The 24,815-nt window shown below is 37.7% G+C and overlaps 3 protein-coding genes across 4 annotated transcripts in view; 2 read left to right on the top strand and 1 right to left on the bottom strand.

Moving 5' to 3' along the window:
• Positions 1-499: 499 nt before the first annotated feature.
• On the bottom strand, positions 500-7,582 carry LOC146319296 (ras-related protein Rab-39B-like). Its single transcript, XM_084730366.1, has 4 exons — positions 7,234-7,582; positions 5,188-5,420; positions 2,067-2,337; positions 500-1,328 (listed from the first exon to the last, which is right to left on the bottom strand). Exons 2-4 carry the CDS (start codon positions 5,400-5,402, stop codon positions 1,173-1,175), a joined length of 642 nt encoding a protein of 213 aa, XP_084586492.1. The 5' UTR covers positions 5,403-5,420; positions 7,234-7,582; the 3' UTR covers positions 500-1,172.
• Positions 7,583-8,888: 1,306 nt separating this feature from the next.
• On the top strand, positions 8,889-15,375 carry LOC146319297 (ras-related protein Rab-38-like). The gene is made up of 4 exons (XM_084729891.1): positions 8,889-9,475; positions 11,170-11,300; positions 12,439-12,576; positions 14,854-15,375. The coding sequence occupies exons 1-4, from the start codon at positions 9,283-9,285 to the stop codon at positions 15,031-15,033; spliced, it is 642 nt and encodes a 213-aa protein (XP_084586017.1). The 5' UTR covers positions 8,889-9,282; the 3' UTR covers positions 15,034-15,375.
• Positions 15,376-22,324: 6,949 nt separating this feature from the next.
• LOC146319298 (phosphatidylinositol-binding clathrin assembly protein-like) overlaps positions 22,325-24,815 on the top strand; it is a 41,653-nt gene continuing 39,162 nt past the window's right edge. The window contains exon 1 of one of the 2 annotated variants that reach the window (XM_084729892.1): positions 22,325-22,541. In XM_084729892.1, coding sequence (XP_084586018.1) covers positions 22,412-22,541 — 130 coding nt within the window. In that variant the 5' untranslated portion in view covers positions 22,325-22,411. The remainder of the gene's footprint in view (positions 22,542-24,815) is intronic. The other variant, XM_084729893.1, reaches the window with a different exon arrangement.

The following is a 24,815-nucleotide window of genomic DNA, read 5'->3' on the forward strand; positions in this document are numbered from 1 at the left end:
TCAGATTAGTTTTTAATTGTGCAACATTTTAAACTCCAATTTAAAATGTGATTAAATTTAAATTTCATTGGGTTTAACTTTTAAAAATTTATGCATTTTTTGAGATGGACTGAGAAAAATTATCAAGTTCCTCGAAGAAAGTTGAGGGACAGACTCAACCCAACTTTTATAATGTGTCCCTTCTGTCTTTCACTCTAGTTGGTAATTCAACCCCCAAGTTTTTCGCAAAGGAGGTGAAATTAGAGCTTGTTTGCCCAACCATCATGAGTAAGCTAACTAGGCTTATTGGCTTTTTAGCTAGCTAGCAAACAATACAACGTTTAGTTAATTCTTTAGCTAGCTAGCAAAGAATATGACGTTGATAACTTTTCATGGCGCTAGCAAACAATATCACATTTTATTATTTTTTTTTAGCCAGCTAACAAACACGTAGCATTTTGTTGAGGACTACAGTGTAACCATAAGTTAACTGTTCCTCCCCCTCTATAAGCATTACATCCTGACAACACTCAAAATTATGATTTATGTATTTTAGGGTAAGCAAGCATCTCTACATTGAATAATTTAATTTAATTTAATTTAATTTAATTTAATTTAATTTACATGACAGAACTTGGATTTACTAACTGAGATTAGTGTTTAATTGTGCAACTGAACTCTACTTAAGTTTATATCTGGATTTACTCATTTTAAACCTAGTTTAACTAAACCCTGATTAGAACTTATCTTAGATTAAATTAATCTTTGTTGGTGCACCTCAGTCTAAGAGATGTGTGTGCCAACAACATAACTGGCCACTGGAGTTGAACTGTACACATCAGGAAAGGCCAAAAGTGCAGTAAAGCTGAAGTGTTGGTAAAAGCTGCAAAGACAGCAGGATTATTACAGTCACACACACATGCACACACAACAGTGAGGGGGTTAGGATGCTTCTTGTGCTTCTACGCCTGTTAGGAACATCAACAAAGTGTCTTAAGTTTGGAGCCATAAACAGGCACCTGAAAGATAAAACAATGTCTATATATAGAAGTAAAGTGTGTAACTGAGCAGGGAAACATTACAAGTCCCAAAAAAAAACTGGCCTGATGCGACCGAGATGAGACAGATCTCCGACAGATGGAGTCCACTGGAGTTTTTACCACCTGTCACCCCGACGTGCTGCAGCTGGTAAATCAGCACAAACACTGCCGGCTGCCCTTGGCGACCTCCTCGGAGGAATGGACGGTGTTGGGAACAAATCCACTCTTGACGCCCTCCCAGCCATCCTGGATCTTGATTTCCCCGCTCCGTACCAGCTCAAAGATGTCCCTCGTCAGATCCACAAACGCCTAATGAAAAAGAGACAAAAAATCAAAATCAGGTTGTGATGGATCACAAACAAATTTAAAATAACTTGCAGTCACAGTCGTAGAAATGCTAATTTGGTAAAAGGCAAAGTGACAGTTTACAGTACTCTGAATCTTAACAGTAAAACTATGTCTCGTCATATCTTAAGTTAGCTAATGTTATTTATTAATAGGACTGGGTGTTACAATCCCTGAAGGACTGTAGCATAACCTCTTAAGTTAGCTAATGTTGGCAAAACTGTTGCTAACCTGTTTGCTAACAATTGATGTTGATTAGAAATATAGTTAGCAAGTGTTTTGCTAACATTAGCTAGCAGATGTAACTAGCTAGCTAATGATTATGTAGATTAGCTTGTTGGCTATCTATCATTTTGGAAATATTAGCTATTAGTTGTAATGAGCTGGCTAATGGTTGCTGTAAGCTAGCTAGTTAGTTAATGTTTTGCTAACATTAGCTTACTCAGTAGGGGGAGCATTTTTAAACATCAGCTTGGTGGAGTTGGTAGATAGCAACTAAAGCATCTCCACGGCAACTGAGCCATGAGATGTGGTTAGTTTTGTCTCATTTTTTGAAAACGTCGTAACATTCTCTAAACCGTCACAACTGTTTCATGGGACATCACAAGTCTATTGGATGTCCGCAAAAGTTTTGGTGATGGAACCAAACACACGGCAAAAGAATCACAGCTGATCACGCACATGTGATGAAAAATGTCACACCTTCTCCACGTTGATAGCGTCTCGGGCCGATGTCTCCACGTAGCGCATCCTGAAGGCCCCGGCCAGCTTCTCCGCCTCCTGCTGGGTCACCTGACGCTGGGCCTCCAGGTCACACTTGTGTCCGACCAGCAGGAAGACGATGCTGTGCGGCTGCACGTGGCTCTGCGCCTCCTCCAGCCAGTTGTGGACGTTCTGGAAGGAACGGCGGTTTGTGATGTCGAAGAGTAAGAGCCCGCCCACTGAGTTACGGTAGTAAGCTCTGGTGATCGACCTATATAGATAGATAGATAGATAGATAGATAGATAGATAGATAGATAGATAGATAGATAGATAGATAGATAGATAGATAGGGGTTTTAGTTGTTTCCTGTTTTATTTTGAAGTTCTTGTCTTTCCTCCACTTTGAACTATGTTTTTATGTTTACATTTATTTCCTCTCAAGTCTGCTTTAAGCTGCACTCTGGTGCGTCCATATAAAAAAGAGAGGGTTGCACTCACACGTATTTAATTTAATAGATTCGATCATCTGTCTGCTGATCAGATGACAGACAGATGATCAGTAAATGTATTACAGTATATATTTCTCTCTCAAGTCAGTTTGACTGCAGCTGAAAGAATAAGACAAACTGTCCCACACGCCATAAGAATAAGTCTAAGCAGCACATTAATTTAATTGAATACACAAATCTAATTACATTCAGATCTACTCGACCTCTGATGATGATGCAGTGATATTTTAAAGCTCTGTGTCCAAAGTGTTCTTCCAGCTGAAAACAGGCGCCCTGTTGAAAACACCCAGCTGAAAGTGCAAAGAGAGGCTTTGTATTTTTAATTTACGCCTTTAACTGATTTTAATGTGTGATTAATGTTGTGTGTTACAAATACTTGAGTGTGTTTTCTTTGATAATTTTAACTTACATAAAGTGTCTCTGAAGATTCTGAAAAGTGCTCCGTTGAAAGATGTATTATCATCATTATTATTTTTCACAAAGCTTCTTTTGTTTCTTTCAGTCTGGATTGAGATTGTTATGATCGCCTTTTTCTTTATTATTTGTCTAATATTATAGTTTGCTCTTCATTTTGTAAAATATGCCAGCATGCTGTCAGTAGTTTCGTCCATGATGCAACTGGTCAGATGCTGCAAACTCCACCTTGTCTTTTGTGAAAACATAAAAACATGCTTAGTTTCCTCCATTTTGTTTTCGTCTAATTTTTTAAAATTTTAAATCCATCATGCGTGCACGATCGCATATGTGTACATACAAATATTAGTCTGCATATATGTTCATAAATTCAGATATGTATGTATGTGTGTGGATTGTTTCCCTTTTGTTTGTATCACTGGGTGTATAAAAAAAAAGATTACATGTAAATACCTAATAGTTTTATTAAGTAATTATTTATTGCATTAAAAGTATTAAAAACTGGATACTTATTCACATGTAAATGCATTTATAGTGGAAAAAAATGCTTGGAAATATTCTGTATCTTCATTATTGTCAACAAATCTCACAAAATTACCAAAACTATCAATATGTTAGTTCTACTCCTACTCCTACTGAAGACTACAGAAAGAAAAATGATTTCCAAAATTAGCTGGGCACTGTAGTTCTTAGTAAACATTATTCTAACAGGAGTAAATAGAGCATTTGTTCAGGATTATTTTTAGCTGCAGATTTGTTGCTCTAGTGATTATTTCCAGCAGCGGTACAGTCATGATGTGATCATAATGAAGGAACAGGTCAGACGTGATTTTAATCACTTTCGGACAATAACAAATCAAAGACAAGGAGAAAACAAAATATAAGATGTTCTAGCCATACACTCTTAGAAATAAGAGTTCTAGGACGGTTCTTCAAGAAGAGCTCAGGTTCTACCCAGAGCTATTTGCTTCAGCAGAACCCTTTTTTGATGAGTTTTTTTTTAAGACTAAGGGTTCCATTAAGAGCCCTTTTTATCCAAAGAACCCATTTCTAGAAGAAAGAGTTCTTCAAAGATTGTTGAAATCTTTGAAGAAGGAAAGGTTCTCAGTAGAACCCCCTGCATGGGTTCTAGAGAAACTCCTTGGGATATAAAAAGGCTCTTGGTAGAATTCCCTTGGTGCGTTCTAGGTAAAACTCTTGGAATATGAAAACGTTCTCTGTAGAACCTCTTCTGTAGGTTCTAGATAAAAACACTGGAATATAAAAAGGTTTCCTGCGGAACGCCCTAGGTGGGTTCTAGATTAAACCCTTGGAATATAGAAAGATTTTTGGTAGAACCCCTTTGGTGGGTTCCAGGTGAAACTCTTGGACTATAAAAGGGTTCACGGTGGAACTGCCCTAGGTGGGTTCTTGTTTGCACCTTTAGAAGGTTCTGAATAGAACCTCCAAAGGTGGTTCTGGGTGGAACCATTAAGTCATAAAAGGGTTCTCTGTAGAACCTCTCAAGGGGGTTCTGGGTGAAACCTTTCACAGATGGTTCTCGGTATAACTGTTTATCTTCTAGACAGAACTATCTGAAAGGGCTTATAAAAGGTTCTACCAGGAACCAAAAAGGGTTCTCCTAAGAGAAAAGAACCCTTTATGGATGGAGGGTGAGATGGAAGGTTGGATGGAGGGCTGGGTTTAGGGTTGGATGGAGGGTTGGATGGAGGTCTGGGTTTAGGGTTGGATGGAGGGTTGGATGGAGGTCTGGGTTTAGGGTTGGATGGAAGGTTGGATGCAGGGTTGGATGGAGGTCTGGGTTTAGGGTTGGATGGAGGGTTGGATGCAGGGTTGGATGGAGCGCTGGGTTTAGGGTTGGATGGAGGGTTGGATGCAGGGTTGGATGGAGGTCTGGGTTTAGAGTTGGATGGAGGGTTGGATGGAGCGCTGGGTTTAGGGTTGGATGGAGGGTTGGATGGAGCGCTGGGTTTAGGGTTGGATGGAGGGTTGGATGGAGGTCTGGGTTTAGGGTTGGATGGAGGGTTGGATGGAGCGCTGGGTTTAGGGTTGGATGCAGGGTTGGATGGAGGTCTGGGTTTAGGGTTGGATGGAGGTCTGGGTTTAGGGTTGGATGGAGGGTTGGATGCAGGGTTGGATGGAGGTCTGGGTTTAGGGTTGGATGCAGGGTTGGATGGAATAAATAAATGTGTCTCTACCTGAACCTCTCCTGTCCTGCAGTGTCCCAGATCTGCAGTTTGATTCTTTTTCCCGGCTCAATCTCCACCAGGCGCGAGAAGAAGTCCACTCCGACGGTCGGGTCCGACACCTGGGCGAAGCGACCCTCGGTGAACCTGCGGATCAGACACGACTTGCCGACCGTTGAGTCTCCGATGACGATCAGACGGAACTGATAAAGCCATATCGTCTCCATGTCTCACCAAAATTAAATCTGTAAGAAAAAAAAACATAAAACAGGACTTAAAATGTGTTATTTTGTTGGACCAACAATAAAAAAAATGAAGTTTAAATTTACAATTTACAGTCATCAAAGATTTTCAGATCAAAGGATGAGTCAAGATTTCATATCTGTGCAAAACAGCTTCTGTAACGAGTGTTATCACTGTGTAACTTTTATTTTTATTTACTAATACCAAATAACATTTCATAAATAACAGAACTCATAATATGACTCATGAAATATTGTAAAATTGCATTAAAACAGCAACACACCTATTTCAACCAGACAGGTCATAAAATTAAAAACAAGGTAATGGAACTGAAAAGACAGACACTAATAAGAATAAGAATTAGTTGCTGTATTGGGAAATGAGTCTGAAACTGATTTAAACTTTAATTCATAACTCGTTGTGAAGATGTTTATTGCTATAATAATATATGATTGTCACACCTGGATTTGCCATACGGTTCACTGTCTGGTTGGGGTGGAAGAAGTACCTAATTACAAATACTCAAATTACTGTAATTATGTTTTTTTTAGGTGGAATTTGTACTTTTATGAGTAGATTTTCAAGTCTGTACTTTCAGTCGTACTTAAGTATACATTACACCATGGAATCTACTTAGTTATTTTAAAATCATAGTTGAGTTCTGAGTGCAATTTGAACTAATATCCAAACCTTTAATCTGGATTTTAGTCGCCAATAAAGCAATCTGATCACAAACAGACCAATGAAAACAACAACATACAAATGCAAAACAAAACAAAACACTGTGGCAGCACACATTTGGAGTGAGGATGTTAATGATTAATCATTAACCAATTAATCGCTGTTAAGAATTTAACCAATTAAAAATCCATTCATGGATATTTAATCAATACTCATGGCAATAATTGCACCTCATTTAACATTGTTTTGTCTGGTGGAGCCATTTGCTGAATAAGGAAAATTAATCTTAGACTTAAAATGAGTAGAAAATGCCCCAAAAAAATGAATATGAGGAAACAAACATGGTTTTAATCTTAGAAATGATCAATGATTAATCGATTGTTAGCGTTTTAACTATTGCTTAAGGAAAACGGTTAAACTAATACTCTGAGTAGTTTTTGCAGAGAATAATTAGTATCTTTACTTAAGTACATTTTTAACACCAGTACTTCTACTTGTAATTGAGTAATATTTTAGCAAGGTAACAGTAGCTGTAATTGAGCACAGATTTTCAGAACTCTTTACACCACTGCTGCTCGGCAACCACTGAAATAAACCGTAAATAAATCTTATCAGACATTCAAATCCATCTTTATAAGGAAGAAAATGGCATTAAATGAGAGATTAGATTAATCCACTGTTGTTGACCACATGGATGATTGTTGGATTACGGCTGATAGTAACAGGCTCACATCATCTCAGCAGGGTCCATGTGATTTACAGTTGGGTGATCTAATTTGAGGGGCAGCAGGGAGGAGGAGGAGGAGAATGAGGAGGAAGAGGGGGGGGAGGCCACTCCTCTCCAACTCAATAAACACTGGTGTAGTCAGCCCCCATGTGGATAGGAGACAGGTTGTTATAACGCACAATGAGGCCTCGAAGCGAGGATAAATGAACAGATAACTTCTGAAAAAATCTAGTTACACCTGCTTCCTATAAGGTCTCCATTAATACTCGTGATACACAAAGAGTGAAGTGTTTGAGTCAGGAGGCCCAGCCCACTTAGCCTAATGCTAATGTGTTAATAACAACAATAATAAGTATTAATAACATTCAGGACAACAGTCTGATAAAAATCAGAAAATAATGACCTACCTTTAAGTTCAGAGCTCAGTGTCTGTCAAAATAAAACCCCATATCGATGATAATGTCTTCTAAAAATGATCCAGAGGTTGTGTTGTTGCTCACAGGAATAACCTGCACCAGTAACGTGCAGCACATGAACCAGGCCTCTGGTCCAGCGTCAACATTTAAAGCCGTATTAACAGATGAAAACGGCCTGCTGAGAGCTAAAAACCGACTGATGATCCGAACTGCGGGTTCATTTGAGCACGAATCGTTGATTAAACCGCGAGGATCCGTGAGGATGAAATGGCAGCGGGACACAACAGCAGCATCACACACACTCACACAGAGACACACACACACACCATCTCCTCCTCGCCCTCATCAGCACCATTACCGTAACTGCACACACAGCGGCGCACCAGCAATTCGCACGATGCTGCTGCTGCCTTCAAAGACTGCAGGAACAAAGAACTGTGAGTATAGGATTTTATTATTATTATTATTATTATTATTATTATTATTATTATTATTGTTGTTGTTGTTGTTGTTGTTGTTGTTGTTGTTGTTGTTGTTGTTATTATCATGGTTTTACTAGCCTACCAGTAAGGAGACATAAAACCAGAGACTTTAAACAAATAAAAAAAAAAAAAATCAATTTATATGAAATGAAAATTAAATTAAATGTTTACCTTTTCTATTTAAAAATTTAACAAATATAAAATGTATATAATATAAAATGTATAATTAAGCAGTCAAAAGTACATTCTGCAAAAAAGTCATTTTAATATTTTGCAATTGCTTAACATTATGTTTCATGTTTTAAATATAAGAAATATATGTGAATAGGCTATTTTATGATATCAAATATAATGATTTTCCTTCATTAGAAAATCAAACTTTTTGATTAATATTAGTATTTATCTGAATAGTTTCAGCTTTTCTTCACAACAGTATTCCAAATACTATTACTGTAAATAATAATAATAATAATAATAATAATAATAATAATAATAATAATAATTCATGATACAGTGAATTGTTAGTCTGAGGTTCACCAAACTAAGAAATCCAGCACTTGCAGCCCAAAAAGACTCCTCGAGTGGGATGGTGTGTAAATATGAACTGTCTAGCCCATTCAGTAATAAAAAGCAACTGAATACATTTACATTTACTTCACTAGAGTATTTGTATTCTGTTACTTTTTACCTCTACTACAATTTAAGAGGGAAATGTTACACTACAATTATCTGACAGCAAACTTACAAATAAAGATTTTACAAACAAAACATTCTGTAAGATCAACCTCTGACAAATACCACAGTAAAATTCTGTTTACATATTTATGTATAATAACAGTGATACTTCCATATTTTTACTCAAATAAAATGTTGATTACAGGACTATTACACCAGAAAATACAGATAAAATTGTTGTTTTCACATAAAACATTAACATGTAACACCTGAAAATACACAGTGGCGATTTTGTGGACTGTAAAAACGAAAAAAGTTGATCAAATTAAGCCCAGCTGAGCCCAACTCAAACTGTTCTGTGGAGATAATTTGCTTTTTGTTTTTAGACAAAATTTGAATTTTTGAGTTTTAGAAACCCCCAAAATTGTATTCCAAAAATTGAGACAAGTTGTTGAAATAAGTTGCCTTGAATGAGTTATCCCATTTTTTTTTTTTTTTTTTTTTTTTTTTAAGGTTTGTGTTTTTATTTATCTTCCATGTTTATATGCATGACAAATTTCGAAACCAGTTTTTACGAGGAGCGCTTGAACGCACCACCAGTTACTGTCAGGAGCTGAGAGTGGGCCGTGAAGTAAACGCATTCAGTCTGTCAGATGTGATTAAACTGGCGGACTGAAGTGATCTCAGGCGACCTTTTTTCCAAGTCTCGATCATATTGGATCACTGTATTTCTTCTGAGTGCACTGGACGGAAGAAAATGTCCTACTAATATATTTTTATCTGCTGTCCATGAGTTCATAGGTGACAGTTTTGATACCTGCGCACCAGCATCCTTCATAAAGTTTACTGAGGAGTATTTTATTTTCTCTGCAGAGCTGCAGCCATGCAGCAGGAGCTTTTGTTCAAAGTCCTGGTGATCGGGGACCTGGGCGTGGGAAAAACGTCCATCATCAAGCGGTACGTCCACCAGATCTTCTCCCAGCACTACCGAGCCACCATCGGCGTGGACTTCGCCCTGAAGGTGCTGCAGTGGGACAACGACACTGTGGTCCGGCTGCAGCTGTGGGACATCGCAGGTCTGTACTGCTGTAAACTACAGCCTCTGACTTATTATATGTCAGGTGACTGTTAAAACTATTGAACTCTGCTTGTAGATCAGAACTAGGATTAATTTTCACTGTGTTTTGGGATTTTTGGAAACAAAAAGCTTTTGTTTCACCCTCAGCAGCTAAAATAAGCCTCTAGAAATAAGCTTTTGAAGTCAGTCAGAGGAAAGTTTTGGGAAAGAAGTATGTGAAATACAACATGAATGTTAAAAACGTGAGAAACATCTTCAACTTATCAAGCAGCTTCTGTGTCCTAAAAGTCTTGGTATCTGCTGGTGCAGTAAGATTATATTAATTGGGCCATTTTACAAAAATCTTACAAATCCTATTTTAACCAATGTCCTTGATCCTAACTGTTTGGCAGCCATGGTGATTAGGACTGGAACCTGATTTAGGAAAAAGGCCACTACAAATGAATGACTCCAGTGTTTCTATCCTGATTTAAGATAGGAAAAGTATATTACACAAACATCATGACTTCCCAAAATCTTAAATAAACTTTTCTAACTTAAGGATAACTGTTATCTGTTAACCGTTGTTTGGACTTTTCCTGTTGTATAGTGAGCTAACTTAGTGTGTTACACAAACACCCTAATTTTTCTAATTTTTAAATAAACTCTTCTAACTTTAGGACAACAAATAAACTGTGTTAATTGTCACTTTTCTAACTGTATGATAATCTAGCAAACTTCCTTGGTCAAGGTAAATGTGCCACAAAAACACTCTAACTTCCAAAGACCTTAAATAAAATCTTCAGACTTTTGGATAACTGTGCTATTTTTCACTTTTCCACCCGTAGAAGTAACCTAGCTAACTTAATAACTAGCTAACAGTAAGTATATTACAAAAACATCCCTCTTCTAACTTTAGGATAACCGTTAAACTTTGCTAATTAAAATAACTTTTTTCACCTGTACAGTAATATAGCTAACTCACTAACTAGCTAATTGTAATGCTTACAAGCACTAAGCAACTTACAAACTAACTTTAGGGGATCTATATTATCTTAACCGCATCCAATCTTATCTCAGGTCAGGTCACACTTTAACACACGTTTTTTCTTGATATATAAACAGGATGGTTTCCAAACTGTGGGGTGGGCCCCCCTGGGTGGGCGCAGAGCCACCACAGACAGGGAGTGGTTGACCAGAAGAGAAATATGACCTTTATTTCACTGAAATTCAAATTCAGTCCTTTTTTAATCAATTGGTTCCCCAATTATTGTTAAAAATAATTGTGGGGTGGAGCTGAAGTTTTTTCGGGTTTCTGAAGGAGGGCGTGCCATAAAAAAAAAAAGTGTGGGAACCGCTTTATAAACATGACTCGATAAGATGCGGATTTTTTTTCGGTGTGTGATGTGAACTCCCAGTGAGAGTGTGTGTCTGTCCACTGTATGCCTGCCAGGGTCCCTCCCTGTCATTTGAAGCCTGGTCGAGGAATGTGGATCTTGTGCCTGGCTGTGACTCAAGTGATCCCATGCTCATAATATCAGTCATATGACGGAGGCTACTGTAGAATAAACACACACACACACACACACACACAAACTCACATTTGTCACTAATAAACCGTGCTGTCTGTCAGTTGATTTGATTTTCTGGACTTGAAAGGTGTCTTTACATGAACATGTGTGTGCGTGTCTGATGGCTGTCCATGCGTCCCAGGACAGGAGCGGTACGGGAACATGACTCGTGTCTATTACCGGGAGGCGGTGGGGGCGATGATGGTGTTCGACGTGACGAGGGCCTCCACGTTTGACGCCGTGCTGAAGTGGAAGGATGACCTTGACTCAAAGGTCAGGTGTCTAAAGTTGACCCTCCTGTCTTTGCTTCCCTGTCATCTGTCTGTTCCTTTCAGACGTCTAAAAAAAAAGTCATACTACACCTGCGCAAGGCCGACCACGACGACACACAACAATTTAAATACCAAAAATGTTATTACTGTTACGATAAAATGAAATAAAGTTCAAGCTTCGCTGACAGACACTGTATCAAACACAGTTCAGTCTATATGAAGGTTACAGACGGATTCAGAGTGAATCACTTTTATAACTTTACACTCTTAGAAATAAAAGTTCTCACTAGAACCAGAAAAGGGTTCTTCAGCTTGTCCCCATTGCAGAACCTTTTTTAGTTCCTAGTATAACTTTTTATAAAGGTTCCATTTGGAACCCTTTCAGAAAGTTCTATCTGAAACCCAACATAAAGGGTCGCACCTGGAGCTCTCTATGAAAGGTTTCACCGAGAGGTTCTAAAGAGACCCTTCTATGATGTAATGGTTCCACCCACAACCCTCTCTGACCCTCTCTGGTGATTTTATCCAGCACTGTTCTATCTTCTAAAGGGACTAACAAGAACCCACCCAGGGGGTTCGCACCTAGGGTTTTACTTAGAACCTACCCAGGGGCTTCTACTAAGAATCCTTTTGTTTCCCAAGTGTTTTATCTAGAACCCACCCAGAGGGTTCTACTGAGGACCTTTTGAAGATTCCAAGGGTTTTTATCCTGAACACACTCAGGAAGTTCTACTGTGTACCTTTTTAGATTCCAAGGGTTTTTATCTAGAACCCATCCAAGGGGTTTTACCAAGAACCTTTTTAAGATTCCCTTAGGATGTTTTATCTTGAACATCCTCAGGGGGTTCCACTGGGAACCTTTTTATATTCCTATGATTATTTTATCTCGCTCCTCTCTGAGGTGGCAGGTTCAGACGTGGTCGAACGACACGTTGTGCGATTTATTTGTTTCAAGCGTGACACCTTTACTCTGTACTGTTTATCATAGATGGGTTATTGTAGAGAACTGGACTTGGTCGGGTTCTTGAAGAGAACAGGATTTTTTTTACAACAAATTCTCATACAGTTAAACTTTAAATAGCCTAAAATATAAGTTAGATGATACTACAGTTTGTAACGTAGCTCTCTTCTCTCCTAAGGTGACCCTGAATCACGGGAGGCCAGTTCCAGCTGTACTCTTGGCCAATAAGTCAGACCAGCTGGCCTCCCAGCAGCCCAAACTCGACTCCTTCTGCAGGGAGAACGGCTTCGTCGGCTGGTTTGAGACGTCGGCAAAGGTACGAAAGTAGAGACACTGGATACGTGACTCAGTGATCAGCTTCTTGAATAAGTCAAATCAGTGGAAAAGACATTCAAAGTTTGAGGCGGTTTCCCCACAAATCATTTAACATACTGTGGGTCAAGATTCAGGGATATAAAAGGTTAGAGGGTTTTTTGATTAACCCTCAAATGGAAAAGTGCCATTGTGTTGTGAATGGACTTGACTTGAGGCAAAGACTAGAGGACTTAATTTGGAGCTAAATCACATCTGCTCTATACATTATTTACACAGCCAGGTTAACGAACTGGCTAAAATAATAGCAATGTCACCGGTGAAGTTCACCGTAAAATGAAATTATTCAGAAAATGTTAAAAAAAACAGAATTTTCTGTGCTCTGAAGAGACAAATAGAGGAATGTCTGCAGTCTGGTGCGAGTTCACCGTCTCATCCAGGGTCCGTCTAATGAGTTACACACCAGGGTGCAAGTCGGAGACAGAAGTTTAGTTAACGAACACGAGGGGTCAGCAGACAGGTCAGGAGGAAACAACAGTGTTTCTAACAGCGTGTGACATCCTGGCTTCTCATTAGTTTAGAGTGCCACCTCAGAATGAAAAAGGAGACAGTCAATTAAGTCAAAATCAGACTTTTTGATATCCTCTAGTTTCCATTCAGTCTATGATAAGAGCAGAAGTGGGAGGTAATTAAGTTAAAATACTTTTTTTACTGTACTTAAGTGAAGTTTTTCAGGTATTTGAGCCTTTATTTTTTTGACAACTTTTACTTTTATGCCCTAAATTTTTATCACAAATATCTACTTTCTTCTCAAAACTGGCATGGTATTTTAGTTTGATTTAAACTGAAACGGATGGGACAATAACACATAAAAAAGACAATTTTTCACACACAACAGACATAACAAGACAAAACGAGATGAAATACGACGTAACAAGGCTAAAAACGACAAGACGATAAAAACAATGTAAGACATAGAAAGACAAAAAAGACATAACAAGATTAAAAAGATGTAACAAAACGCTAAAAATGTAAAAGACATAACAAGATAAAAAAAAAGACATAAGACAAAAAACAACGCAACAAGACTTAATAACACAAAAAATGGTGTAAAAGATACAACAAGAAAATGTACAAGAAATATGCAAAAGGATGAAAAATATGTAAAAAGTGGAAAAACAACATAAAAGACGTAACAAGATGATAAAAACTCAACAAGTTGAAAACAAGGTGAAAGACATTACAAGACAAAAGAGGGAGACTCGACCGCAGACAAAAGGTGAGATTCAGTTAGCTTTGCACAAAAACAGCCTGTAGAAATGTCCTTCACTTTTACTTGAGTAGAGAAGTTGAATCAGTACCTCTACTTTTACAGTGTCTTTTTTTTTTTTTTAAATAAAAGTATCTGTCCTTCTATTTGAGTAAAGGATGTGTGTATTTTTTCCACCTCTGGATGAGGGTTGCATTAGATATTTATGGAAGAAATGGAGCATTCACTCTCTGATATTAGGATATTAAAGCAAAACTGTTTCTTTTGAAAGAAGAAATAACACAATCCTCCGCGAAGAAAAGAAAAGCTGAATTCTGAAGCAATAAATCAGACGTTTATACTCCGGGGGTTTGGGTGCTGCAACAAGGGTCTGCCGCCGTCAACATGGAAAAATATGGGACACCTTGCCAGCGGCCCCGTGCCCGAGGGACACAGATCAGGCAGGGGGTCCTTCATTTACTGCGTTCTGGTGAATTTTAATGCGCCAACTTTTTATGTATTTTATGCATCAGTTTCAAAGTCCTCTGCTATTCTCAGCATGGATTTAAAGGAAATAAAACAACAGTCAACAAGAATAAAGTATAGTTGCAACAGTGATGTTAAGGCTGAAAACATCAGATCACAGACATGTGCAGAATATCTGGTCTGTCAAAATAAGTCCACGATGTCCTCTGCCCCTGCGCTTAGATAAAAAGTCAGCAGGCAGTGTTGCAAATTTTGTGCATTTTTTCTTAACCAATAGTTCAAAGTGCTTCATTTTCTGTCATTTCAAGTTCACGTTTCCGCCAAACAAAACAATGTCAAATGAAGTGGCAATTACTGCCATTTCTAGGCTACATACGTTTTTAATCAATTTAATTCTTATGGGTGATTAATCGATTAATGATCAATCATTAACATCCATATCAGGGGATCTACAGAGTCAGTAAAGTTATTCTAATAGGGCCACGAATGTCTGTACAAAAATCAATGGTAATCCATCAACATGTCTCCTTTTGTTCGCTCGCTCAGGAAAACACTAACATCGAGGAGGCGGCGCGCTGCCTGGTCGAGCACATCCTGAACAACGAGGAGAGCCCGCTGGTGGAGCGAGACCCCAGCACCCTCGTCCTGTCTGGATACACCGGCAACACCACCGCCACCAGCACGAAGAACGATGAATTCAACTGCTCGTCATGTGTGAAATGGTGACTGACTCCTGACCAATCGTAGACAACCAGGAAGTGAACGGCTGCAAGGCCACGGCCGCAGAGATAAGTTTGGCTCAGGGACTGTGTGTAATAAATCTCGTTTGTGTTCCCCCAGTCTTAACCCACAGCAGAACAGGTAGATTTTAGACATTGCACCTTCAGATCCTTAAAAAAGTCTTTTGATTTTTAAATTCAAGGAAAAAACGTCTTCAGTTATCATTAATTTTAGAAAGATAGTAGGGATGTAACGATACCAAAAACTCAAGGTACGATAGTACCACGATAAAAAGTCCACATGACGATATTTATCAGTATATTAAAAAACAGAGAATTACTAAAGAGTTATTAACTACTATTACTGCGATATATTTACTGTAAAATATCATTAAATTACCATGTTCAGGGATAAAGGAAACATCAGTTCAGTTGAAATACTTGCTTCTCTGACATCAACGCTGCAGCCGTGTGCAGTTGTGTCCTCCTTTGGAATTTCTATTCCGGGCCAGAATAACTGTTTATGTTTGCCCGTTTCGAGTTAATTACACTTTAACTTTAAGCCAAATTTTTTGCAGGAGTAAGTGTCTGTTCATGAGTTGTAAGAAATCATGTTTTAGAAGGAGTAGATGGTTATAATATTTGAACCGAGCGATACAGTCTCACAGGAAGTCACTTAACTCAAAGTCCAGAGCGTGTATTTTCAGAGCAGTGGGCTTTTGTTTTCAGGACAACAGGCTGAACTTTACATTGACAGAAAGCTTACAGTTGATAGCTGATCAGCTGGCAGCGCAGGACTTGTCGTTGCTTGTTATTGTCAGTTTACGATGTTGCGTGCATCCTGCGATTCTGCACTGTTCCTGCAGAGCTCCTGCAGCCTGCAGAGCTTTCCCCCGAGTCTGAGGAGGAGGAGGAGGAGAGGGCAGAGGGAAGCAACTCGCTTTAACCATATAACGTATATTAAATAGGATTTCAATCTGCAATTTCAATGGCTCCAGTTCGCGATTTTGACTGCAGTACTAATTTTTGCACACACAATTGCCACATACTGCTCCTTTAAATGAGAAATCTGATGTGTACGGCAGTTCTTGTTCGGATAAAATTTGTGTTTCCTTTTAACTAAAGGACTGACACTCTTTGCACTTTTCCTCAGCTCATCATCAGTCCAGTCTGCTTTTAGTTCAGTGCAGAAGAGTGAAAGTAAAATGAAGTCTCTAAGAGATATGAAAACAGCTAAGACTGCAAAGGCTGGCATTGTCTGCAGAGTTCTAGATTTCATGCATATTGTGGAGCTAATATGAGAGCCTGAGATGCATTCTTATTAAAGTTTAATCAAAATTAAATCATTTGTTGTTTTTTTGTGTGGGGCAGCAGAATTACAATCAGCAGCTTGTGGAGCGAGCACAGAGCAAGTTCAGAGTTTTGTTCATTTCTACTCGCATATATAAACAAATTTACTACATGGTTTTGTTAAAAACTCGATTCTGTTTGGTCAGTTACAGCACTCTAAGGTCTGTTATTTCTGAATAGCAGACTGTTGCTATGTATAATAGACGGTTGCTATGAAGAGCAGACGGTTGCTATGGGTGCTGTTCTAATCATAGACTCTGGAGGAGTAATAACATCATTTTTAAATTAATAAAATCAGTTTCAAATTTATATTGTATGTTAAATTATTGATGTTGTTTTTTTTATATGTAGCTGTGTAATAAGTGAGATGATGTGATTCAAGACTCCTCTGCTTTGTCCAGGTTTTTTCCCTATAATGACACGCTATTTCGTACTTAATATAGACTTAATATTCATTACATTTAAAACAGCAATTTGACAAAAAAAATCTTAAAGCAAATGATCAGCATTTTGGGAATTACACTCATTTTCTTTCTGTTGAAGAGCTAGATGATGAAGATTGATCTGAACATATGTAAGGCTACAGGGAGCAGCTGGTTAGCTTAGCTTAGCATAAATATTGAAAACGGGTAAACGGTTAGCATAGCTCTGTCCAAACAAACCCCACAAACCAACACCTCTAAAGCTCACAAGTGAACGTATCATAGTTTGTTTGTTTAATGCAAATAAAAACTTAAGTATAAAAACGACAGTGAGGGCTGAACAGTTGCCAGGCAACCAGAGGAGACGCTAGGAAGTTGCTGTAAATTGTTTGTTACCCATTCAGGAGAACTGGGACAAATCATGTTCCTACCAAAAAAAAAGGAAAAAATAAAACTTATTACTACTCGCTATCAGATATCACAATTAAAAAAAAATGTCTCAATACCATTCCAGACTGTGACAACACATACTATCACATATTATTAATTTATACCTTTTTTATTTTAAAAGAAAAATGGCTGCAAGTGACTGCTGTGTTGTTTTTATACAGAATTCAAGCATTTATTGCCAAAGACAGTCCATTTTTGTATGTTTAGGTCATGGATGACTACTTTTATTTAATTAAAAAAGTAAAGCAGAAAAGCTTTAACTTAAAGGCAGGTTTCCAGATTTTGTGCATTTTCTTTAACCGATAGATGAAAAAGCTAAAACTTGATTACTGATTAATAATTAATAAGACACAAAACATACTTTTTCTCCATGTTGTCATCATTTTCATTTTTATTCTCGCTCTCGCTCTTTTTTTTTTTTTTTTTTTTTGTATTTTAAGTTGAAGTTTCCTCATTCAGAAACGGTTCTACCAGACAAAAAAATGACAAATGAAGCACAAATACTGCCATTTCTATGATATTAATACATTTATTAACTGGTTAAATTCTTAGTGATAATTGAGTGGTTAACTATTAATCATTAACATCCCTGATGAAAAGGAAAAACAAATTTCATACAGAAAAAAAAAATGCTGTACACATGAGATTTATAATTCAATAACGGAAACTGCTTCAACTTGTAATTTTTTTACTGTACTGTAATAAATATCATATTGTGGACTTTTTATTGTGGTATATCGTTACATCCTCACCATTAACACTTCATTCCATTTTGTTTCTTATATTTTAAAAGTTTACATGTCTCTTCCCTGCAACTATACTGTGAAATTCAAAAATATTAACATTTTGTGAAGTCCATATGTCAGTTCTCCTTAATAATTAAATAATGTGTTTGAATTTAGAATTATTTTTTTTTCAATTTGACGAAAAAATAAGTCAGTGTCCCACTTGGGCCACCCAGTCAAAAACAGTCTGGACACGTCCCTGTATGTGACGTCAACTCTGTCAGCTGGCTGTCAACTCCTTCATAGAGTAGTTTTTATTCTGTTATATTCATTAAGTTTATGTTCATAAGGATTTATAAAATGTGCTCATGGTATTCTTAATGTGTGTTCTTTGTGTTATAAAAGATTGTGTGTGTTTGATGCAGTTGACACAGTTCAAGTCCTGAGATGCAACAAATGCTATATAATAAAAACCACTAGGAGGTTGTCTTGTTTCAAGGTTTAATAGCCAAGACTTTGATCTTTTAAGATATATTTTCCCAGCGTAATTGAAGAGTAAAAATCAAAACCCCCTAAAAATACGATTTTGTCTCGGTCCTCAATGATGAGTGATGTACATATCTGTGCATTGTTGACATTTCAACCTCAAAAATGTGGATTTTCTTCACTCTGATATAAATAACCTTGATAGCAAACCTGACTCGCTGTCCAACTCTTGTCTCTATTGTTGGTACGAGACATTTTCTTCAACCCTAAAATCAATTTCATGCCGGTCAGAAACAGACAGAAGAGCCGTGTTTGTTGAGTCTGCCTCGAGTGTTATTTTAAATTCCATGTTTTCAAATTAGGCATCTGCTTTACATTTGACTTCACTGCCTTTGATGTGTTATAGCTCGGCCTTGTAATGCAACACATTTGTAACTGTATTCTCTGTAAGACCGCACTACATGCAATAAAACATTCATATATACACTGTGTGTGTCTTCAGCAGCGTCCTTCTTTGCATGAATCAAAAGACATCGACATGTTTCATCCTCAGAATCTGTAAATCAGCTTCATGTTGACTTGATCAACAAAGAAAGCAACAGGGATGAAACTATAACTGATTATTCTTATAGCCAACTAATCATTTTTCTTTTTTTTTTTCTAGAAAAAATGTCAGATGTTCCCCAGCTCCAGCCTTGTTAAAAATTTTATTAAGAACATTATTGACGATTGACTTTTTCAAAAAAAGTTTTAACGTCTTCTGGATGCAGTCTGATCAGGAATATGATAATGTGTCAGACATGCATGGGAATATATTAATAATTAATCCCATAACGTTCTGTGTAATAAAACATCTGGCCCTGATAGAAAATTCTTTCACATCAGAACCAGGAACTTAAAAAGCCCTCATCAGATGTTGGTCCTTAAAATAAAGCAGGAGCCATCACTGAAGGCTCCCTGGTGGTATTTACCATGAAATGCCATTTAGACGCATACTGGGAATGTTGTTGGAACTAAATGAATCAAACTGGAACAATCCTGTGAAATTACTTTAAGGCTACAAGAAATGTCACCGTATGGGAACTTCACAGAGAGTTACAGGCTGGGATCTTATTATGATGTAATGATAAAACACCATAAACTATCACTGTAAACCGTGGGGTCATGTCGGCACACTGATGTACAGGAATGTTCTGATATACTGCAGGATTTAGAGAAGCAATTATTAGTCAATTAATTCATTAGTCCATTGGTTTTCAAACTGGGGTCCGGGGACCAACAGGGGGCCTGAAGTGGTTTTGTAGGGGGTATAGGATAATCAAACTTTTATCACTTTTTTTAGAAGCTGGAACAACAAGGACAGAAATAAGAGTCTGCTGTTTTAATTAATTGTAATTTATAGTGATCCTAGATTGATCAACTTTAATGTCTTTAAAAAAAAAAGTATTCAGAGTACTCAGTCATTTTTCAAGCAAAAATATCAAACATTTGCTGGTTCCTGTTTCTTAAATGTGAGGATTTTGTGCTTTTCTTTTATTTTTGATAGTAAATGAAGAGTCTTTGGGTTTTGGACTGTTGGTTGGACAAAAGAAGCGATTTGACGTCACATTGTGCTCTGCAAGACTATGAACAAGCAAAATAATAATAATAACAGTTACTCAGTGGAACTTAAGTCAACTTTCACCTTCTCTATTTTCCTGTACTGTACAAGCAATATTTTGCGTCATGGCTACAAGCGTGACTTTCTTCTTCTTTCTATGTTAAAAAGAAAAACCAAACTTTGAAGATGGTTAAAACATGTTGCTGGAAGACGTAATGTTTTATATAGTCACATCTTGAGTTAGCTAACTTTAACAAAACATTAGCTAACCAGCTAGTTAATCCACATTAACCATTAAATAGCTAGTTATATCTACAAGCTAATGTTAGCGAAATATTAGCTAACTAGCTAGATAATCTGCATCAATTGTTAGATAGCTACTTACATTTTATAGCTAATGTTAGCAAATGCTGGCTAACTAGCCAGCTAAACTACATCAATTGCTGTCGAAGTAGCGTGGAATCATGGGAGTTTTCTTCATTGTTAAACAAACACCATGATGATTAAAATCCATCTGACATGAGTAAAACACATCTCCACAGACAAAGTTTTTTATGCTGTATTTTTGCAGAAGTTATCAACTAGCGGCTATAGTACCCGCTAATTTTCTAGGGTTGAATATGAAGCTGCAATGATTAATTGATTATTAAGCGATTAGTAAATTAATGAGCAACCATTTTGATAATGGATTAATCGGTTTGAGTACTTTTGTTAAAAAGAAAAAAGTCAACATGCTATAATTTCAGGGTCTTAAATGAGAATATTTTTATTTTTATATTTTTACTCCTCTGTGACAATAAAAACTGAATATCTTTTGATTGTGCGTAAAACAAGACATTAGAACATCATCTTAGGCTTTGGGAAGCAATGACTGACATTTTTCACCATTTTCTGACATTGTAAAACAAACAACTATTAATCGAGAAAACAACTGACAGATTAATTGACTTTTAAAATAATTATTAGTTGCAGACCTAGTTGAACACTGTTGAAAACACTGACATATTTTTTTGGGACATTTTAATACAGAAGTATTATCAGATTAAAGCCTTTATCAAATACTAATTACATGCCAATGTTGCCGGACACTTCTAAGATATAATGCACTGATGTACTAATGTAATGCGTGAAAATCACTATAAAACAGCATTTCATTGGACAGCAGGTGATAAGAGAGACTTTTGCACATCACATCATTGAACCCTCCACATGTAGTGAGGTGATGAACCAGCTGATGCCTTGACTTAAGCCTTGACAACCCGGGGGCAGCAGCCAGCCTGCTTCAGCTTTAAGATGCCCTCCCCGGACCCGAGAGAAGTGGCGGCCCAATCGCCCTCCTTTCCCAGTCACCTGATTCATGTACTGCCATTTTACACACAAGTTTGACTGACAAAAAAAAAAAAAAAAAAAAAAAAAAAGAAGGAAAAAAAAAAACGGAATTGGCCTATCGGCATCCTCAACACAGAAATACACCCTTTTTGTAAGACGATTAAAAAGACTGGAGGGATAAAAAAAAAAAAAAAGAAAAGAAAGGGGGGAAAAAAATCAAAGCAGCAGGCTGAGGTTGGATAGATAGATGCAGCCAGCGCGGGGTGCTGCTGTGTGGATCAGAGAGGTGTTTGCGGTCGGATCTCTGCACACGTTCAGAGGAGAAACCGGGCGAAGAAGAGGAGGAAAAAAACGGGAAGGACAATGCTTTTATATCGGCTTTGAAAAATGAGACTTCGGTCGTAGGGGATGCCGCATAGATCTGATCATAATCACCGGTAGTCCTTCGATTATTGGCACCGTTTTCTCGGATTCACCGGGCAGTTATTTCAGGGATACATTTTACTGTACATTATCTTACATATATTATGATAATGAGCTGCTTTTGATGCTCTGATTTTTGGGTTTTTTTTTTTTCAGCTCATAATTTATTCCTGCAGCCGTCGACTGAATTTTAAATGGATGTAGTGACCGTCTTATGTTTTATTTTATGAATTCTCCCACTGGATCCTCCTCGCCGGTGTACGCTGCTGCTCCTGCTGCTCCTGCTGCTCCTCCTGCTGCTGCTGCTGCTGCTGCTACTGTCCTCCTCCTCCTCCACCACCACCACCTCCACTACCACCATCACCTCCTCCTGCTCCTGCTGCTCCTCCTGCTCAGACGGCCGATCCTCACAGAGGGCACTACCCTCCTCCTCCTCCTCCTCCTCCTCTTCCTCCTCCTCTTCCTCCACCTCCTCCTCCCTGCTGCCGCTAAAGACATTTTGATCGTCCTCCCCGGTTCCCCTCATCCGCCTGCCTCCACCACCACCACCACCACCACCTTCACCTCCTCCTCCTCCTCCTCCTCCTCCTCTTCAGTAACATGTCGGGACAGTCTTTGACGGACCGGATCGCCGCCGCGCAGCACAGCATGACCGGGTCTGCCATCAGCAAAGCCGTCTGCAAGGCCACGACGCATGAAGTGAGCGGACCCAAGAAGAAACACCTTGACTGTAAGCATACCATCACTGTATAGATAAATAGGCTGCATGCATCCTCTTCCTCACAAAGGATAGCTTGTATAAACAGCATCTATTAGGCTGCTGAGTACCCCCCCACCCCCCTCCTCCTCTTCCTCCTCCTCCTCCTCCTCCTCTTCTTCTCCTCTCATCCGGCCCGGTTTATGTTTGCAGCCTCTTTAATTAGGCACCATTACATTCCCTCAGATTCAAATGTGATTTACGCAGCAGAGCAATGCATGTGGGCATTAATGCAGGGTAGTAAATTGTGATATAAGGCGAAGGGGCATTGAGCCAGGTGCTGTCTGTGCATGTCATTCAGGGGAAATAGGCCACTCTGCTCTCTCTGCTATAGGCTAATCATATTGCAACCAGCCGCTGTACAGTGCACAGGCCTATCCATTATTAACGCCACTATCAGCGTCCTCCAGAGACACTTCACTGTCAGTCTGTACAGAATGTGGGTTATTGCTGCAACTGTTTGTCAATTAATCTATAAGTTGTCAACGATTCAACTAGTCTGACAATCAATTAATCGTTTTGAGTGTTTCTCTTAAAGACAATAATGTCAGAATGATCTGATGTGAATATTCCCTGGTTTCTTTTAGTCCACAGTGACCGTAAAACTGAATATCTTTTGGTTGTGAGCAACACAAGACATTTGAGGACATCCGGCTTTGGAACACAGTGATCACTAGAGCTGCAATGATTTGTCAGTTGATCGATTAGCTGTCAACTATTAAATTAATCGACAACCTATTTTGATAATTGATTAATCGTCTATAACTGCAACCTGACTGATACTGGGTTTTTTCGGGCCATTGCTGATATGAAGTTAGAAAATTCCTACATAGACATGACAGCTGACATATTTTATACAGAATAATGTAGAAAAACTGTATGAAATATTTAGAATATACATAAACGCACACTTTGTGCATTGATTCATCAACACTTTAACAGGGTGTTTTACGGTTTTAAATTAAATTTATGTGCACAATGACATCAGGACACTGAAACAGTAAATTTTATTTCATTTGTTAGCTTTGTAAGAATTTTATGCAGATTTGATCCTTTTTAAAATAAATTTATATACACATATAAACCTGCATTTAAAATGGTGATCAAAACAGGTTTATATACGCGTATAAACCTGTATTTAAAAGGATCAAATATGCATAAAATTCCTACAAAGTTAACAAATAAAACTAATAAGCAACATGTCAAAAAAAAAGGCATACATATTATCGGTCTGGGTCTACAGTAAAGTGAATATTTTTTTGGTTGTGGACGGAACAAAACATTTGAGGACGTCATCTTGTGCTTTGGAAAACAGTGATAAACGTTTGCACCATTTTATGACATTTTATAGACCAAAAGAAAAACTAGAGCTGCAACAATTTGCTGATTAGCTAATTAGCTGTCAACTATCAAACTGATTGACAACTATTCTGATAATTGATTAATCGTATTGAGTCTCTTTCTCAAAGACTAAGTGACAAAATTATCTGATTTCATTTCTCAAATATAAATATTTTCTGGTTTCTTTTGTCCTCCATATAGAGCCAGACAGATACTTTTTTTTTACTGGATTTTTGGGACTTATGCTGAAAAGTATCAATATATCAGCTAATATTCTTAATATACAGAACATAGAATATGAACATTCACACTTTTTTGCAATGATCTCTCAAATGTGGTTATCAAACACTTGTGACATATCTAATAAACAGTTTAATATTATTAAATATTATAAATAACTGTCAATAAAAAAAACACAACTAGAGCAAATAGTGTAAATTATAAATTAGATATTAAATTACAAAGGATTGAATATACATAAAATGCTGCCTATAAAGCTAAAAAATAAAAAAACATGCTGTGTAAAAAAAAACAAAAAACGTCAAACTTTTCATACTGGCGCATATCAGACAACATAAGCTGACAGACTGAATATCTTTTGGATAAAACGAGACATTTGATGCCGTCACAAAACAAAAAAAACAATCCACAGATTAATCAGTAATGAAAATAATCATTAGTTGCAGCCCCAGTGTCAGAATCACCCTCATTTTCTCTCCAATCACACATCAGTGTCATCACATCCTCTGGTGCATTATTATCATTAATGAATGTTTTACTGCTGTCAGTCCTGAGCAGAGCTGCAACTTTTTGCTGATTAATTGATAAGTTGTCAACTATCAAAGTAATCATCAACTGTTTTGAGAATAATTTGCCAATCAATAATGTCAAACATTTGCTGGTTCC

The sequence above is a fragment of the Lutjanus erythropterus genome, chromosome 11 (genome assembly GCF_056507025.1).
Source record: "Lutjanus erythropterus isolate fLutEry1 chromosome 11, fLutEry1.hap2, whole genome shotgun sequence".
Classification (NCBI taxonomy): Eukaryota; Metazoa; Chordata; class Actinopteri; order Lutjaniformes; family Lutjanidae; genus Lutjanus; species Lutjanus erythropterus.